The sequence below is a fragment of the Scomber japonicus genome, chromosome 5 (assembly GCF_027409825.1).
Source record: "Scomber japonicus isolate fScoJap1 chromosome 5, fScoJap1.pri, whole genome shotgun sequence".
NCBI classification, from domain to species: domain Eukaryota; kingdom Metazoa; phylum Chordata; class Actinopteri; order Scombriformes; family Scombridae; genus Scomber; species Scomber japonicus.
Window position 1 is genome coordinate 25,881,707 of NC_070582.1, and position 19,787 is coordinate 25,901,493.

General features: G+C 37.2%; 1 protein-coding gene across 1 annotated transcript; it reads right to left on the minus strand.

Annotated features, from left to right (window-relative positions):
- Positions 1 to 602: 602 nt before the first annotated feature.
- LOC128358356 (probable polypeptide N-acetylgalactosaminyltransferase 8) lies at positions 603 to 18,822 on the minus strand. Its single transcript, XM_053318602.1, has 21 exons — positions 18,757 to 18,822; positions 16,036 to 16,212; positions 15,474 to 15,571; positions 15,273 to 15,364; positions 14,680 to 14,821; positions 14,422 to 14,524; positions 13,963 to 14,033; positions 12,788 to 12,864; positions 12,565 to 12,660; positions 12,033 to 12,099; positions 11,729 to 11,887; positions 5,833 to 5,999; positions 5,434 to 5,600; positions 5,054 to 5,237; positions 4,745 to 4,942; positions 2,454 to 2,568; positions 2,154 to 2,339; positions 1,451 to 1,588; positions 1,206 to 1,301; positions 952 to 1,116; positions 603 to 737 (listed from the first exon to the last, which is right to left on the minus strand). The coding sequence occupies exons 1-21, from the start codon at positions 18,809 to 18,811 to the stop codon at positions 603 to 605; spliced, it is 2,688 nt and encodes an 895-aa protein (XP_053174577.1). The 5' UTR covers positions 18,812 to 18,822.
- Positions 18,823 to 19,787: the final 965 nt, after the last annotated feature.

Below are 19,787 nucleotides of genomic sequence, written 5' to 3' on the forward strand. Positions count from 1 at the left end.
CAATCTTTTGGTACCCGGGGTTCTTGCATGACTCCCACTGTTACCAAAGGTTTCAAGAATTTATTACTAAGATGTCAATCAGTACACTTTTACATATTTCGCATGTCCAAACATTTAGCTGGAACTTGTGTTTGCATTTCACACATTGGATCATAAATATCAAACTGTTATCTATACCACCTTATCATGTGATAGTCTTACTGAACACAAAGCGATGGGTTTCTGTCATTGTGAATGACAGAAACCAGCAGTTACTTATTAGAACCTGTAGTACTGTAGTAAGCGCTCCATAAATAAAATGAATTATTATCGTTATTACTTACTTTAAAAAGTAAGTATTACATCACCAGATCTTCCATTGACCTGTACACACAGTTCACACAGTTCTATGCAGTGTGTAGAAATGTGTTATGTTGTCCAGTCAGTCAAACTGAGCACTGTTAGAATAACATATTCTAAGGAGCAGTTAGAGAGAAGACTGCAAATGACAAAGCATGGCATTATTTTTGTAGTTTGGTCAGTTAGTAAAAAAAACAAAAACTGTAATTTACATGAGAAGATTTCCTACTTAAATACACTGAGAACTCAGTAGAAGCACCAAACTAAAAATGTGTGACACGATGCTGAATCTTCCAGCTCTGTCCAGAGCACTGCTGAATGATGAGCTCATAGTCTGAGCTTGATCCTTGGGCGATCTCAAGACATCTGTTTGTTGCTTTGTTTATGATGGCTTGGCCCTGCAAAAGTTTCATCAAGAGAGATAATTTATATAGAAGTGATACTAAAGCAATATTTTAAAGCAATTATGTGTAGGACGTGACATTTCTGACATTGGCATCTTCCTCTGGTAGCATCTCAAAAGACACTGTAGTGGATTGTTTAAAAAAATCACAATACAGTGGTCTGGATAAAACACTACTGTGACTGCTGCCAGCTACTGTGAGGTCTTACCTGTTTGAAATCCCAGTGCATATGTAGCTGTGGCTTTCCCAGCTGACAGTCCTGCAGGGTGGGAGTGCTGCCAGTGCCTGGATCAACCAGGCAGCGGTTATTGTTATATTTGTGAGATTTAATCCCCCCGATGATGATTTCACCATCTGTGTTGTAGTAGCATTGCTGGTGAAAAGTATAAACAAATGATTTGATATCATACTATCATCATATCACTCTCTGTTTTTCTTCTTTTATCTGTCTTCTTATAGTACCTGTGGTTCCATATAGTGGCACTCATACAGGATGGGGATGTTTCCTGGATTAGGTCCCTGGTCCACACAGTAGTTTATACGAAGGCTGTTTTTCAGCTGCATTGTGATGCCAATTAGTACAGTTAAATACAACAGATCTTCAAACAGCAGAATTCTTATCTAGAATTCACTGTTTATTTCAATATTGCAAAAATTGTAAAATATGAATAATTGAATCAACTAATTTATGACTGAAAATCCCTTACCGCACCATACCCCAATATGTTATCCCATGTCTCCAGACTCGGATACACGTTGTCCAGGTACCACTTGAAAGGTTTACATTTAAGCTTTTCTCTGAGCTGCTTCCTCTCTGACACGTCGCCAATGTCGATTCCATGACCCTGTGTGTCATACCATGTCAGGTCAGAAGATGTATGCAAAGTTTTGATCAAGTCTATAATCATGTTAGTTAAAAAATCATAAGATTAAGCAAATAAGGAGAGTTTTGAATGCAATACTCATGAAATTACAGCAACATTTTTGCCCCTTACAGGCAGTATTGATGAGTTTCACATGTTGCCTGAGCTATTCCTGCTAAATGTAAGGGAGGCTGAAAACAACCTGCCAAGAGATATCACTCTGCAATTAAAGAATCTCTATGTAAGATTTCTATCTAAAAAAAAAAAAAAAAATCCTTTGAGGTTTGTGCAAATTCTGGGAGAAAACACCATAAAACAATATAAAAAATATGAAGAGGGTTAGGTTTGGCAAGTAAATTGTACCAATATAATGTACCTTGCAAGATGTGTCATTAACTTTTGAACAGATTTGATAGGCCATGTGAGGTAGGGTATGTATAATAACAGTATGGAAACCAGATTTAACCAGCTTTGTGCTAGCTAAAACATAAAATACTATACTAATACAAAAGTAACCCCTAGGAACTTAAATGACATAAATGCAAACCTGAAGAGGAAGGTTCCAGGCAATCAACACGTTCTTCTTGTATTCATCCAACCAGATTTCTGCAACCCTCAAGGCATTCCTCCTCATCAGGGTGCTAAAGTCACGTGCATAGGGTTTGTGCGCCCTCTCAATGTGAGCTATCCTGGAGCAAGGCACAACCTCTACACTTCCTCCACACAGCCACACCTGGGCAGTTGAGATACAGATAAGGGGGCCATTAGTTTTTATACAAATCTTCATCCTTATATGATATGATGAAATCTGGCATCATGTAAAATTAATAAGGGAGTGGCTACTCACACGAATACCAAGTTCAACGTTTTCTCCACCATAAACTTTCATTCCACCATCAAGAGCGCCGATTTCTGCAAGAAAAGCTCTGTCTGCTGCAAAGATTCCCATAACAGAGGGACTCCTGTCCAAAGACAAACAGTTAAACTAGTACTGTGCCAAAAGGTGTGCTACCTAAAAGTAACAAAGAAGCCTGTCTGGCTGATTTAAAGCCTGGGATAGTCACTATGGAACTGATCATGAGAAATCATTTCTACAACTATAAATTCTGTGCTGAATTTTTTATAAAATTTACAATAACAATCGTGGTAACTTAAAATTTAACTTGTGTTGTATCATAGAGAAAAGAAAAAAAAATCACCTGACGACAACAACAACAAAAAAAACCCATAATTCAACTCAGAATGTATATTATGAAGATAAGATATGTAATGAAGACAAACATAAAGATGTGTGTGGGCAGAGAGAGAGAGAAAGTGAGAGCTGGAACTGGTTCCAGTCCTCCATCATGAGATCAGGTGGTTCAGAGATGATATTATATTATAAAGAGGTCAGGTGGTTCAGACATATTATATTATAAGGGCCAGGTGAAGACATTCTTCCCACCCAGCTGTTTCATGATGCAGCATTCACACATGCTCTGTGATGAGCCTTGTTAGAAGATGGCATCTAATGGGGAAAATCAATTTTATTTATTTAGATTGATTGTTTTAGTTTTGTTTATATTAGTTAGTAGTTAGTTAGTTATATATTTATGTAACATTTCTCATTTAAATGAAGTATTGGATTGCTAGGTATTTTAAAAGCTAAAGATAGGATAAAATAAACTGAATTAGTCCCCTAAGGGAAATTTGTTTTGGGCACATAGTGCGACATAGTTGCATAGCATTTTTAATAATACATTAATAATTAATTAATAGGACTCAAATGATATAAGCAGTTAAACTATTTTGACATCTAATTTTAAAATCTAATTTGACACCTGTGTAAGCACATGGCTTTGGTGTCAATATTTGAAATGTAGTTCTGTAATTCTGATTTATCAGTATTTTTCAAGGGTTACGCCATGGGACATGTAAACTGAGCAAACCTGATTCAGTCAAAAAAAAGAGCTTCTAACCTTGTTGAGAAGCAGTCCTCTGTAAAACCACTTCCTGTTATATGATGGCCTTTTAAATGGTGGTTACACTTTGGGACACTTACGGCCCTATTTTAACGATCTATAGCATGGCGTGAAGCGTGTGGCGCATGTGCCTTTGGGGCGTGTCCAAATCCACTTTTGCTATTTTAACAGCGGAAAAATGGTCACTACGCCAGACGCATGGTCTAAAAGGGTCAGACTTAAGTCCCCTCATTAATCATAGGTGTGTTTTGGGCGTAACACGTGGTAAACCAATCAGAGTGTCATCTCCCATTCTCTTTAATATACAGGTGTGCTGTCACCTTGGCAGATTGTTAGTTTGATGGCTGATTTACCAGGATTGGTCACATGACTACATTGACAGTTTCATTGATCATTACTGCAATTGACTGATTCTGATACATAGTGGCACGTCATTGTGACTTTTTTTAATATGTTGATGTACATCATAATATGAATTCAGATTGTGGTCCTTTTATTTGTGATGTTTTACATGTTTGTGTGCGGCTGCGCGCCCGTGTGTGCGTAACAGGTACAGTGTCTGCACCCGCCTATCTAGGAGCATATTGGACTCTTGATGATACAGTTGTATTCTATTAACCTTTATTTAATATAAAAGAGTGACTATGTAAGATAAGAATTTGAGCATTTTTAATTAAGGTTGAAGATTTTTGGTTCAAGTTTTGATGGTTAAACCACTGGGACATTTTTGCCATAATCCTCTAATATATTGTCTCGAAATTGATTAAAAGCAGAAATGTTATACTTGGTCCACAAGAAAATGATGTGTGCAAGGTATTTATTTTCAAATTTTAACCCCTTTAAATTTGACTAAACCACATGGAAACAAATAAAGTAGCAAAGTAGTCACATCATCAAATATTAATGCCTCAAGGGGTACATGCTCTGAAATAGTGGGATGCTCTTTTGGACAAGGGATATGGTTAGATTTCCTTTTGTACAAGTATAATTTTGGGACAAGACACTCAAATTAAACACACCACTGCTCACTTTGAGTTCCTTACCCAATCAAAGTCCATGACACCAACCAACCCTTGAGAAGACCTCCAAAACTCCACTAGGTAAGGGTCTAACCTAATCATCCGATTCACATCTATATTGCTAAATAAACTTATAATAAATGACTTTTGCCACCTACTTCCCAGGCTGTGATTCATCCTGCATCTTCAACCATTCTGGGCGAAAGGACTCGTACATGCACCACAGAGGCCAGTCAAAGCCATGAGCAAAGCTGTTGTATCTTTCTACATGAAGGTCATCAAAATGGACCTTATCAAACACGGGTGACACCACCACTGTCCTGTCGGCTTTGATCCTGGCCAGCAAAGGCTCTGCCCTGGAGAGAACACCAATGAAATAAAAGAGTATAATAACCACAAGAGGAGAAATGAACAGTATTTGAGTCAGGTTATAACAGGAACTTGAGACAGGGAAGCAGTTCATTTACCATCCCTCTGTAGCTTCAACATGGGCATCCAAAATTACCACAACATCAGCGGTGGCATGTTCCCAACCTGAGATCCGCGATTGGGACAGGCCCATTTGTCGATTATGCCACACTTTCTTTATGAGTCCGGGCCTCTCTCTGTTAATTTGACTGATGTAGTCATCTAGAGGTTTTCCCAGGTCATCTGAAAATATAGTCTACAGTCAAATCCATGAATAAAGGAGTACAGATGACCACAACAGCTAGATAAAAAAATTTTTTTAACACCACCTCATTGAAATTCTATGTAGCACTGGCCAGACTGATTTCCTCTACGTTTTACTGTAGCAGAGGTAAACATTTCAAAGGGACCTTGTTCATTCTTCACATCATCAACTTACTGTAAGTGCTATAGTCATCCACCAGAATGATTTCCCTCAGCAGGTGCTTTGGAGTGTGGGAAATGATACTTCGTATTGCCCTCTTAATGACAGAAAGAGCCTCGTTTATGTAAATCAACACCACGCTGACGCTTGGCAGATCTTTTGGATACTTCTTCGTCAGACATCTAGATGGTGTCATATAGAAAAATCAGTTATTACTTCAGCCAGTGTTTTTTCAAGCAGTTTATTTTTAGTCAATCTGTAGGAGGTGTTTCTTTTCAAGTGACGTGGATTTAATTCTCAACACCTGTAAAACATTAGATCACTCACTGTACATAAGAGTTTAGAGCAACAGTCCAGACACAACGTAATCTAACCCCCTTCTAAATATTAAGAACCCATGTGTTCAAAAGTTACCTGTGGTCTCTGGTGTCTGGAAGCTTCCTGTCGTTTGGCAGTTGGTTACTTAGGAATGCATTGTATCCATAGATCTGGTACAGACCTTCTGCCTCCTTCTGCTCCTCCTCTGACAAACCATTGCCCCACTTGGTAAACAGGAAGGAGTCTGGGTATAATTTAGGCACCTCAATCTCTTCTTCTTCTTCTTGGTCCTCCTTTGGTTTTTTTTGAAGAATCAAGTCTGTTTGAAATTTGCAAAATTCTGTAAGACCAAATTGACCTGCAGCACTTTTGCAACAGCTATTGTAACTTTGGGTAATAAAGCCATTCTGAATAAAAAGTCAACTTGGCACTGAAAACACTTTTACATTTGCAAGACTTTAACTTGCAATGGAGATTTTTTGCATTGTGGTAATGCTACTTTTTCTTAAGAATCTTTTGTCTCATCTCATGTACATGATAATAAATGTCCTGTTCTGAATTAGCTGAAGAGGTTAAATTGAATCAGTAATCGAAATCTGACCCAGAGTATCACACAGTGGACTGATGGCTTAAAGCCTTTCTAGACAGCTAAAATAGGAAGTTTGGGTACCTCAGTAATGTCTTGTCTAATACAGATGGTTAATCAATTAAAGAAAAAAAAGACATGCAATCAGAAATTTTTAAGATATGTGAGAGTCTGTTGGCCGCCGACAAGTTGGATTATCTGGAGGGTCAGTCCAGAAGAAACAACGTGATCATAGATGGAATTGAGGAGACACCGGGAGAAACCTGGGCAGATTCAGAGGAAACAGTAAAGAGGGTCTTTGTGGAGAAACTGCAACTGCAGGGGATGATTGAGGTGGAGCGAGCACATCGTGTGTGCAGGGAAACCTGTGTCCTGGGGCAACAGACCTAGGCCGATTGTAGTCAAGTTTATAAAGTACAAGGACAGATCAATGATTCTCCAGAGGGCCAAATGCCTCAAAGGCTCGATGATCTACATAAATGAAGACTATACAGATGCTGTCCGACAGAAAAGAAAAGAACTGATGCCTAAGTTGAGAGCTGCTCGGGACAGAGGGGACATTGCTTTTCTGCGACACGACAGGCTGATAATACACCCCTGCAGTAGCACCCCAAGACAGGCAAAGAAGAAATACTATTCTGATAAATTCAAAGAATCTACTAACATAAAAAATACATAGAATATCATTAATGAAGTATTAAGTGAAATTCCCATCCCAATTTACAGATGGCAAGTCCATATTCTCCAATCTCTCTGATATAGCAAATGGATTTAACTATTTCTTTGTAAATGTTGGTAGCACTTTAGCCACGAAAATTCCACCATCAAATGACTGCCCTACTGATAATATCATTGGTTTCTTCCCTGTATTGCATAATTTCCAACCTCCCACAGCGAATGAAATGATCGACATTATATACATAATATATAATAATACTTAATATACATTTTAACAATTCTGCAGCGGGTCATGATGAAATCAAGACTGAGCTGCTAAAGGAAGTAGCTCCCTTCATTAGTAAACCCTTAACACATGTCCTTGCTATTTCATTAAAAACTGGGGTAGTCCTTAATGATCTCAAAGTGGCAAGGGTCTTACCTCTTTTTAAAAAAGGTGAACCCAGTGTTTATAACAATTATCAGCCAATTTCTATCTTACTGTATTTCTCCAAAGTCCTGGAAAAGTTAGTATATACAAGAGTTATTAAACACCTTAATGATAATAACATACTGTACAAACACCAATATGGTTTTCATCAAAAGCACTCAACATATATGACTCTGTTGCAATTTACAGATACAATGGATAAAAATATGTTTGCAATTGGCATTTTCTTGGATCTCTCAAAAGCGTTTGACACAGTTAACCACGATATGCTTCTGTCAAAACTCAACTGATATGGTTTTCAAGATGTTGTGATCAGATGGTTTAGTAACAGAGAACAATATGTGTATTTAAATGGTCATGTATCTAAGAAACCAAACCTATACTGTGGTGTGCCTCAAGGTACGATTCTTGGGCCCCTTCTGTTTCTAATTTTCATAAATGATTTTGCTGTAATGTCTGAGTCTACTCTGCCCATTCTATTAACAGATGATACTAATATTGCCATGTCTCACTCTGACTTTGGCTGTCTAATGAGAAATGCTAATACCACTCTGGAATACCCCTAAAGATGAACAAGCTTTCTTTAAATGTGAACAAATCAAATTTCATACTTTTTAGAAACAAAAATAAAACGTTTCCTGACCAGGATTCAAAGCTGCAAATTAATAACATTGAAATTAAACAAGTCTCTTGTACAAAATGTCTTGGTATATTAGTTGATGAGAGATTGTCCTGGAGAAACCATATTGAGTACGTATACAAAAAAATTATGAAGTCTTATGGTATTATTAGAAGAGTCTCTCATTTAGTTAATCAGTCTTGTCTCATGACATTATTATAGCTTAATATTTCCATATTTGACATATTGTAGCATTGTCTGGGCTACTTCATATTCCTCACACCTTAATCACATACTCTTAATATAGAAAAGATTCCAAAATTCTAATTCTAATTCTACCAATCAAGCGGCACCTGAATTTATTTAGCAAATTCAAACTTTTGTCAGTTTTTTCTATTAATAAGCTGCAAACATGTCTGTTTATGTTTAAATTCATTCATTACAAACAAGACATTCCAGGCACTTTTCAAAAGTTCTTTCTGTTATCTTCAGATGTTCACTCCTATTCAGTGAGAGGTCAGAAGAACTTCAGTCACCTCTTTGTCGTAAATCCAGTCATACATTTTTCTTCAAATGTAAACAGATGAAAAAGATCAGAAATTATTATCATCCTTCAAATTCTTTAAGTCTAACTTAATGAAATATCTTCTGACCAAACAAAATCATACTCATGCCTAATTGACTTGAAATGAGCCTGTGATTTTATCGATTTTTCGTTGTTGTTGTCTTCTTTTTTCTTTTCTCTTTGTTGCTTGTTTTTGTATTTTCTTTGTCTTTTGCCCCTTTCTGCTTCTTTCTTTCTTCTTATTTGATTGATATGTTTTGCTGATTTTTTACACTAAAGAGGGGGATTTTGGGGTCCTTTTCCTCTCCTGCACAGTTATTTGCCTTTGTACTGTGAAGTATGTTTTATGTTTGTTTTGTAGTTGTGCGTATGGATAACAAATTGGTTAACCGCGTGTTACGCCCAAAACATGACTATAATTAATGAGGGGACTTAAGTCCGACCCTTTTAAACCATGCGCCTGGCGCAGGGACCATTTTTCCGCTGTTAAAATAGCAAAAGTGGATTTGGATACGGACCAAAGGCACATGCGCCATGCGCTTCATGCCATGCGCTATAGTTCATTAAAATAGTGCCCTTAAACTCAGAAACCATTATAGCTAAAGCACCCGTACAGGCACTGGAACAAAAATGTTACACTGTACAATTACTGCATCTCCCCAAGTCAATATAATTAGGTTTACTTCATTTCAAATCCACTGTAAACCAGAACTTTTTTTTTGGTACTCACCCAGCTTGTTCAGGGTCTTTTCAATCCGGTCCAGTTTCCTCCTCACATCTTGACCTATGATTTCTTGTGAAAAGCATTTGTCCGTTTTCAGACCTGCGGTCATGTAGACAATGATGATATATATTAAGAATCCAAAGGCTCCCATTATTCCAGCTCTTCTTAAATAGTATGCCTTCATTGTGGTTTTCTCACAGTGGATCTCCACAGACTTCACAGTTGTAGAATAAATCAGTCCTTTCTTACAGGTTACATTTACAATTATATGCACCTCCGATTAATTTTTTATCTTTTAATCGACCGTTGTTTTACTCTATATTAAAAATGAACTAAATAGCACGATTTAATGAGGCTATAGTTAGTGCACTGTTTGTCAAAGAAACGACATGAGCTAATACTATCCTAGACGTGTTGATGGACAGTGGACTCATTTGCAACTATAAAGATAGCATGTGTAATAAAGGTGACAAAGTACACTTCAGTACTACAACTAAACAGCCCTGTTTATCTTTTCTATGGAACATTAAATTTGCATTTTATCAGGTCTATATTTATGTAATGTAATGTAATGTAGTTTATTTATACAGCCCTTTATAACAGTCCTTGCGGTGTACCTAAGTGCTTTACAGTAGGTAATAAATAAATAAAGAGAAAAATAAAAACAATTAAAAACAATAAAATAACAGTGAAAGCAATAAAATACAGCAAAATCGAATAAGATAGAATAAGATAAAATAAAATAAAATAAGATAAAATAAAATAAAAGTGTCATACTACTAGGTGTTAAAAGCCATCCTAAAAAAGTGCGTTTTTAGCCTGGACTTGAAGAGACCCAGGTCAGTAATAGTACGCATCTCGACGGGGAGCTTATTCCAGAGCCTGGGGGCAGCGACAGAAAAGGCTCGGTCACCCCAATGCTTATACTTTGACCTGGGCAGTTCCAGCAAGAATTGATTTGTTGACCTCAGAGCTCTACCAGGATTACGGACAGTTAAAAGCTCAGATAAATACGGTGGGGCGAGGCCGTTAAGAGCTTTAAAAACAAACATTAAAAGTTTAAAATCAATTCTATAAAAGACAGGAAGCCAATGGAGGGAGTTAAGAACAGGAGTGATGTGCACACGTCTGTTAGTGTTAGTTAAAAGACGGGCAGCAGCATTTTGCACAAGTTGGAGGCGACTGAGGGAAGACTGGGAGACGCCGACATAAAGTGCATTACAATAGTCTAACCTGGAACTTATTAGGGCATGAATGGCTATCTCAAGGTCGTGACGACTTAAAAACATTTTAACTTTGGCCAGGAGGTGCAACTGGAAGAAGCTAGTCCTGACAACATTGTTAATTTGTTTGTCAAACCTTAGATAACTGTCAAAGGTCACTCCCAAATTTCTGACAGTTGAAACTGAAATTTGAAGACAAGGTGCCAAAGCCAGCCGTCACAGTATCCCCAAACACAATACATTCAGTTTTATCCTCATTTAAGTGAAGAAAATTTTGGGCCAACCACTGCTTAATATCAGCGATACAGTCAAGCAAAGAAAATTGTGCACTGTTACTATTTGGCTTCACTGGCAGTTAGATTTGTAAATCGTCTGCATAACAGTGGAAAGAGAGGTTGTGCCTGGCTATAATTGACCCAAGTGGTAGCATGTACAATGAGAAGAGGATAGGGCCAAGAATAGATCCTTGTGGGACTCCACAGGAGAGAGGAGCACTGGAAGAGGACAGGTCACCAACCATAACAGAGAAGGTTCTATTGGACAGGTAAGACGCAAACCACTTTTTTACACACACACACACACATAAATCATCATTAGTTAGATTTGCCTGCCAGTTTTAAACCAGCAGTCCTGAGGTGCAGTCTGTTGCTAGAGCAATCTGTTTTTTTTTTCTTTTATGAAGTCCATTTGAGTTTAATTTGGCTGTTTAATTGCCTTGTTCTTACCTAATTTTGTGATATGTAAGACTAAATCGCTGTGACACTGCAATTTCCTTTTTGGATTAACTAACTATTCTAATAGCTTTACAAATTTGAAAAGTCAATTATTAACTACTATTTATTCCTCTTCTCTCTTTATCGAACCCCACGCTGACTTTACCATTATTGTAAAATTTGCTGTTGTCTTGATGGAAAATATATCTTGTCCTGCAGACTTCAGTGGTTGAAATAGTGTGTCCAACTAGGTGAACGTGGAAAACAGGGTGATTACATTTATAGGCACTATTTATGATAAATGAATGACAAGGTCACATCTAATGTAAGAAAATCACTGAATACAAGGAAACCCTTAGAGGATAATTCTTTATTTATGTACAGAATACAGTTAAAGACAAAGCATTTAGAAGTGATGTTGGGAAATGTCTCATAACACGGTTTAGTAGGTGACAGTCTTGGCTGGCTTTGTCTCATCTAGCTCACTTTCCAGGTAACGGAATCTGCGGTGGCGACGCAAAATCTCGATTGCCTTTTGTTCTACAGTGGAAGGAGTGATGCCAAGATCCTCCAGACCGGGAAGCCCTGGGTACTTCATGTCTGTTGAGTGAAACTGGAAAATAAAAAAGCAGAACAGAATTATAAATTGCTTAATAATTATCTAAAGAAAAGAGTGTTTGGCTGTGGAAGCTCCATTACTGGTTGTACAATTCTCACAAGTCAGAGTTACAGTCAGAGCTAAATCTTGCTTTTCTTACCCTGTCGATTTTATCTGGGGACGTCCAGGGCTCAAATGGGTTCATTGCGAAAAACTGAGCAGCAAGGCTGAAAAGAAAAAACCCAAGCTGTCACATGACTGTTCAGTGCTACATAGAGATCATACATTGCCATGATTAGAGCTAAGAAGGGACTCAATGTATTTTCACTAATTCAGTTCTTAAGGGTATATGGTTATTTCTTGTATCTAACTTCAAGGTGCCCTGTAGTGGCTCTGTGGGGGAATAATTGAAGTGTGTGTGATGATATTGCAGCATTATATCCAGAAAGATGAGTAGCTATAAAGGCTTAGGGTTAGCTATAAAGTATATTTCACTTTTACCAATAACTGAATGAGGATCCAATACTGTGAAATGGCTGCTAACTATGACAGTACTTTCATTGCCACACAGTTGAACTGAATCAACAGGTGCTGAAGTTGACTAAGAATACCCAGATTTGCATTTTATGTTTTGTACTTTACATAATAAAGGCAACAGTCAGGTGGTTCCTGAACATGTATACAGCACTTACTGGTACAGTGGGCGGGGCAGAGGGTAGGGCACAAATGGTCTGTGTGCCACTCCGTAGATGTACTCCACCAAGTCATGAAGGAGGTAACGGTTGGGACTACACAACAGGAGAAAAACAGGAAAAAAAACTATCTATTAAGGAAAGTCCTGGCCATTCCATAAGGAGGTTTAATTTCATTTATTCATTTCACTGAAAGTTATGCATAGGTTTACTGGTCACCTACCCAACAAGTGCGTATGTCTTTCCGTTGGCATCAGGGTCTCTGATAGCATTGATGATGGCCTTGGCCACATCCACCACCTGAGGGAGAAAAAAAAGAAGACATTTTTAGGTACATTCAATGATTTTGTAAGACATGCTTTGTTTCTTTTAGACATGGATAAGATGTGACACTGCTTCACAAGGCAAATCTCAATGTAAAAGTTGTATGATCAGCTTGTTTCAAAATATCTATATCTATATATTTGTAACAGTCCTCATAACTTGATACACACGTCACACTATGAATCTCAAGTAAGCAAGTTCATTTTAGGACTGGCATCTTTTCTGTTGGCAGATGGACTGTGCTGTATTTGTGATTTAAGGTCCTGCAAACTAGGGCTGCACAATATGGACACATTTTCGTATCTTGATATTGAAGCCAAATATCTCCATATCGATGCAGTATATGATAGAATTATGATTTCACACTTGTTTGAAATTTAAAGTGTAGCAACAGTGAAAATTAAGTATTCTTAAACAAAACAGCATAATAATACCACACTCATCATAAAGTTAGGGTATGGCCACTTGAGAAACACTTGGGGCATGTACACTTCTAGGTCAAATGCATCATTCTGGTACACTCAGGGTAAAATTAAGAGGTTATATCTATCAAAAATTTACCTTGAAGTCCTTATTGAACTTATTATACCAAACATATGTTTTTCTACATTGTGTTTCTTCAAATAACTAAACTAACTGTCTTTACTTATCAATAAAAGACTCAACTTCTAGATTACTTAGAAGTGGATCAGGAGAGTTGATTTATTTTACTCAGTAATGTTTCAGATTCAGAAGTTTGAGGCTGAGCTGCAGGGCTGAGTGAAAGCTGTTGAACTTTTTGTGATATTAATATCTTGCACGTTCATATCTAAATATAGATACGATAACAATATATCGTTTAGACCTACTGCAAACATTACAAGATAGACTTCAGGTAGGTGCCCAACCCAATGTATGCCCAATGGAGTTGTGCTTAGTTGTCAGTTTTATTACTAACATATTACTAACAATTATAAATGTACACAACCTATTAGTACTGCCAGTTTGCATCCCTGTTATAACTTGAGCAATGACTTCTATCATTTTGAGTTCATAACAAAAAGAAAGGATAACTTCTAATTTCAACAAACGTACATGAACAGGCTGCTTCACCGTCTTCTTCCCCAGGCTCATGAGTGGAATTGCATTGCCAAACCAGCGCATGTCTGAAAAACAAGTGAAAGTAAGTGATGGCAGCCTCCTCTACAGCGCCACTTCACACTAAAACCAGTCATACAATATTGATGCTACTAAATATGTTATGATATTTTATGACTACTGCTGAAAACTAGCTGTAGTCCTGAAAAAACTAAACTAAACTAAATGTTCACAACCAGAATTATTATTATAACAGGATAAAAACCCTGCTTTACTCAGTCTTGAGGAAGTTAATTAATAGAAACAAGCCAGTTAATATTCAGCACAGTTGAAGTTGAAGCACATAAGGCAGACAATTAAAATCACAGGAGCTAAACTGCAAACAATAACTGAAATGGGATTAAACATTTCCAAACCAAGCTTTCTGGCATCAGCCTGTAACCCTTAACGTCTTACTTGCGTAATAGTTGAAGAATCTGTCCTCCCTCCCAAACATCTCAGAGGGCTTCAAGATGATGGCGTCAGGAAACTCATCTCTCACTGCATCCTCTCCTACAGCCTGTGACCGACGCACATCACACATCACACATCACACACAATGATTAACAACACATACACCTTCTTTACCTTCAGAAGAAACATCACAACAGACGCCATACACTATTTTCACTGAGTGGGGGACATTGTGCAGTTTGTGGAGTAACAGCACACTACCTTGTTCCTCAGGTATTTGGACGGGCTGCGTATGTCAGCGTTGAGGTGAGACATGTGGATGAACTTGGTGATGCCGGCCTCTTTGGCTGCCCTGGCAATATGCTGAGGGATGGTGACGAAGACATCCTCGTAACGATAGTTCCTGTGCACAATAAGCAGAAGAAGCATACATGTGAAACCCTGCTTACAATTTAAAAGCTGATCCAACATTTCTCCTGCATACACGTGCATCTACATAAACACAATACAACTAACGACACAAATCTGCTAATAAAGCAAACTATTATGTTTCTATTCCAACTGCCAGCCACAGCTTCCTCCTTCATAAGTGCAAAAACAAAAAGACTAAGTGTCAATTCCCTCAAAATCATTTTTTAATGGAATTCATCTCACTACTGGTAGGTTATTTAACAAATAAATACACTATATACATAAAGTGTTTTATTACTGGGTAGACCAATATGAACACTGTCACATGACCATGACAACATAATGATTCTTAAACATATATGTGATGTGGTGGAAGAGGATTAAAATTTAAAATCTAATTTAAACATTTGAATCAGATGCTTTAAAAGCATTTTCCAGTATACCTTGTCTCCCACTCTCTGCCCACCAGGTTGATGACAACGTTAGAGTTCTCCAAAGCCCGTTTGATGGAGTCTTTGTTCCTGGCGTCCCACTCCTGTAACAAGATAAAACACATTTTCAGTTCACTGAAGGCTTTAAGGGGAAGCAGATTCAACATTCCACCATTCATGAGTGTTGCAACATTTCTGTAAGACGCATCTCACCATGAAAATGATCTGTCCAAGATCACCCATGGGCCTGAAGTACATGAGGTCATACTGATCACAGCGGTGAGGGACTACAATCTGAGAGCCAATCCGACCTGTGAATAATCAGTTAAAAAATAACAAAAAACACATGTAATCATAACTTTTATGCACACTTTTTGAAATCAAATTCAACGTGGACAGAACATTTTATAATCTTTCCAGAGCCAAACTAATACACACTAGTGCTCAGCTTCATGTTTGAAATCAACTTGACATTAAGAATAAGGATATTTTTGTATCTTCATATAACAATGTAAATACAAATTTTACAAGTAACCAAATTAACGGTAAATGCAATTAAATGCACTATTGTGCAGTAAAAACATGATTATCCAGATTCCAGACAAATATCCAGACAAATATTAAACTTTTACCAAGAATACATTTGAACAAGTTGACAAAGCAGTAATTAATCAATACATGGTCCCTTGCAAAGAGGATGTGACATTTACACCAGCATGCTGCACATACAGGAAGTGTGTGTAACATCAGCACACACACTTTATTTTCAACTCACCCAGCCTGTTGACCACATATCGACCCAGGAAACCTGTGGCACCAAACACAGTGGCTGCTATTCCACTGGAAGAGGAGCGCCCTCCCTTTCCTCTGGGGATGACAGCATGGTGCAGCTTCCTCTGCTGGCCTGTGGCGACTGAAGCAGCAGAGAGTACAGCAGGGGAGCAGCTGCCTTCTAAGAGAGAGGAACACAGGTAGTCATTAGTCAGCATTTAAAGGTGATATACACTCAGTTGCCAGTATATTACATAGACCCAGCCTGAACTACCCTTCACTTAAACCTGTTGTCATGGAGGTTATAATATTCAGTTTCAGAGACAGTTATGGCATACTTGAATTGGTATTATACTGAGGTGTTTCTAATAACTACTGTAGTGTAGGAATAGTGCAAAAATAAGCTGATCAATTGATCATCAGATAATTAATCATCAGCTGGTCTGAAATTATTTTTATATGAAAAATGGGAACAAGTTATTGTTTGAGGTTCTCAAATGTGATAGGTACATGTCATAATATTGTAATAAGTTGAATATTTTTTTTATTAAAACTGTTTTCTGGCCACATAATTAATCAAGAAAATACTGATCAGATTAATAAATATTGACTAATCCTTAGTTGCAGCCCTACTGCAGTAACCCTTATTGATAACACCTCTCTGGATGATGCAATATAATTCAGTACACACGTTCTGCAGTGTTCACAAAATTAAACTTTAAAAAAAAAAAAAAAAAAAACATTTTTAATACCACAAAGAATGTAATGTAATACCTGTTTCAAATGACAACTACAAGCACATGTAGCTAGCAGTAGTAACAGTGTTTGCTACAGGTCTGACCAGCTTCATGCATGTTGCACCAGTCTCACTTGCAGTTTATTGTTATATAATGTCTCCAGCCAAGTACATACAAAAAAGTTATGAGTAATGATACTGTTTACAGCAAAGCAAGGCCACAAGGCCAGTTGAAGGCCTTTGTAAATAGAGTTCAACACTTTTTGATACCTTCTTAAGCCTCTTTTGAGATACCCTGCAATAGTACCTTAAACTACAGCTTTTACAATAACAATAAGTTAGTCTTATCAAGTGGATATCTGCCACATTTACAGTCTTTTTAGCATCAAATTCCCACTTTGTGTTTCCCTGTTGAGCTGTGGTGGAAGTATAACAAAAAGAGGAACCTTGGCACTAAAAAGACTGTAATGTTGAAAAACATCTACTTGATTTTAAAAAATGTGAACATGTGCTCTAAAGTTAAATTATCGCTTAATAAAACATAATCTTACTCAATGGCTACTGGCACAGGACAGAACCTCAACTCCAAATCCAACTAGAACTTGTAATAATGTTGGATATCTTCAGTAAATAGAAACAAATGTAATATCTACATGTGTAGATTGACTCAGAGTAGCTTTAAACCACACATTAATCATGCCATGGAAAAAATCTGCTGGTTGGTGTTCTGTATCGTTCTAGAAGTTACATTCTATATTACAAAGAGACTTATTTTACAACTTATTCTATAATATTGCTCCTCTAACTGAATGTTAAATATATCAGACTCTGCAGATTTATACTAGCTTTTTCTTTTTTCGTGTACATCTTAACCTGAATTTTAAAAAGGTCAAAGGTGATGTTAAATCCTCCAGCATCAAGCCCCTACACATTCAAATGGCTCCCTCTTGATATAAGATATCACTGTCACTGGTACCAATTTACTTTTAAACACATAAATGTCAAAGTATCCTTATTATTAAAAAACTATTTTTGTTCCTTGTGCAATAAATAAGTCACTAAAACGCTTGGATCAGACTCACTTTGTATCTAAAAAAAAAGCTGTTACGTTTTGAGCTCCTTCTGACTGATATAATCTAATAGTTAAATATCTTCTCTGTCATCATTTGGCTTATTTTGAAAATGTTTTGCTTTCTTTTCTTAAAACTAATTGACCGTGTTTTCAATAATGTTATCACTGTTCCTTTATAGATGGATTATTTTTTCTTTTGATAGTGTTTAGTATAAAGGTTGTAACTTGTTGTTTCATAGTTTCTAGTTTATTTGTTTGGGATCTTGAGATGATACATTTCAATGAATTCATCCTGACATAATCAAATTTAAACAAAATTGTAGATCCATTTAAAAAAATGTTGACATCACGCTGTAGTATTTTATGCCTCTACTTCTATATCATTTTTGCTTACATCCACCTTAACACTATCTCTTGCTGAAACGTTTCCTACAAACCTACATACAAGCAGGAGCTAGCTACACTGCTGCTATCAAAGTTCAAACCTGCCGTGTGGTTAAGGTTAATGTTAATGCAATGTTAGTTAATATTAATGTAATGTTAGTTCATGTTGACGTTACTGAGTCTCAATAACAAATGTCACGTCGGGCACTGGAAAACATCATGACTCTGGCTTACTCAACGTAACATCCTTCATTAGACTCATTCATTATCCATAACTTGATTTAGATATTTAGCCTTCAGATACAAGAGTTATATATCTGATAATAGAATAATTGAAGTGTTCAAATGTGAGCTAATGGAAAACTAACGCTAAAGCCACTAGGGTAGCTAGCTGTTAGCAAGGTCATTCAACCAAGTGCGTGCTCTAAACCGTGTTAATATGGTGTAGGTGTAAAGTACGCTATGAAACTCCAGTATAACACCCTAAGAAACACATGTTTATATCCATTGACTACTGTTCTGATGTTACTCACTTGCAATCTTTGGAAGGACACTCGCAGGACGGCTAACCAGCGCTACAGCCGCCATCTTTCCGTCTACGGCAAGTCGCGCCAGTCAAAACGCGAAATTCTCGACAGTGCTTCTCTGAAGTTGCAGTACAGTAGCGTACAAAATACAAATAATAAACAACGGGTTCACAATTCTTCAGGTGTGTCTTAAAAATTCAGTCAGGTGTCAATATTAACAGTGAAAGCGGGTTTCCTACCTGTAATCATTCCTCTGTTTATATTGGCTGTCAAAATATCCCCTTCAATATGCTTTCATTGTAAGTGCTGGGGGCCAAAATCCAGTGTCTACAGTGGATTTTGTGCAAAAACCTATTTAAAAGTGTATCAGAAGCTTATATGAGGCTTCAGCAGTATGAGTTAGTAATATTTTAGCAGGATCTTTGACACTTTGACATAAATTGAAAATTATCTACTTTATTTGACTCATTTGGACGGCTGAAGCTTCATATTAGTTTACGATAAACTTTCTGCACATTCCTGCACAGAGGGGTAACTGTGTATTTTGTCCCCCACACTTTCAATGAGTGTAGCCCAATTTAAATATTATTATATATAAAACTTGTCCAAAAAGTATGTTATTGTCATTGAAATAAAGTTAAACAATAAAAAGACTTAAAAATATATGTCTAATAAACAACAAATCTGAGTGAAATTCAGAATGTGGAAGGTCTGATAGGCCTGTTGTTTATCATAGGGAACGGCAAATATTATTAGAACATGTGATGAGTTCATTAATGCAGGCATGATTTCCTAGTCTACAGGTGATCTGGACACACACACACTTCGTTATCTGCTAATCCACACTTTTACCAAGACTTTTGAAGCTCTGATTATATACCTCACCTTGTGATTTAAGGTGAACTGCCCCCCTCTCTCCTGCAAGGGCTGAGCAGTGGCCTTTCTTTGAAGCTAATTAACTTATCTAATGGTTATAACAGACTGATATGACACAAAGGTCATGGCCATATTGGTCTTATTTAGAATACAGGAAGGGG

Excerpts from the sequence above, each read along its gene's own strand:
- LOC128358356 (XM_053318602.1), bottom strand. The coding sequence starts at position 18,811 with ATGGCGGCTGTAGCGCTGGTTAGCCGTCCTGCGAGTGTCCTTCCAAAG. Across the intron at positions 16,213-18,756 it reads TGTCCTTCCAAAGATTGCAA|AAGGCAGCTGCTCCCCTGCT; the intron begins GTGAGTAACATC and ends CCTCTCTCTTAG. Across the intron at positions 2,340-2,453 it reads ACGTTGAACTTGGTATTCGT|GTGTGGCTGTGTGGAGGAAG; the intron begins GTGAGTAGCCAC and ends TCAACTGCCCAG.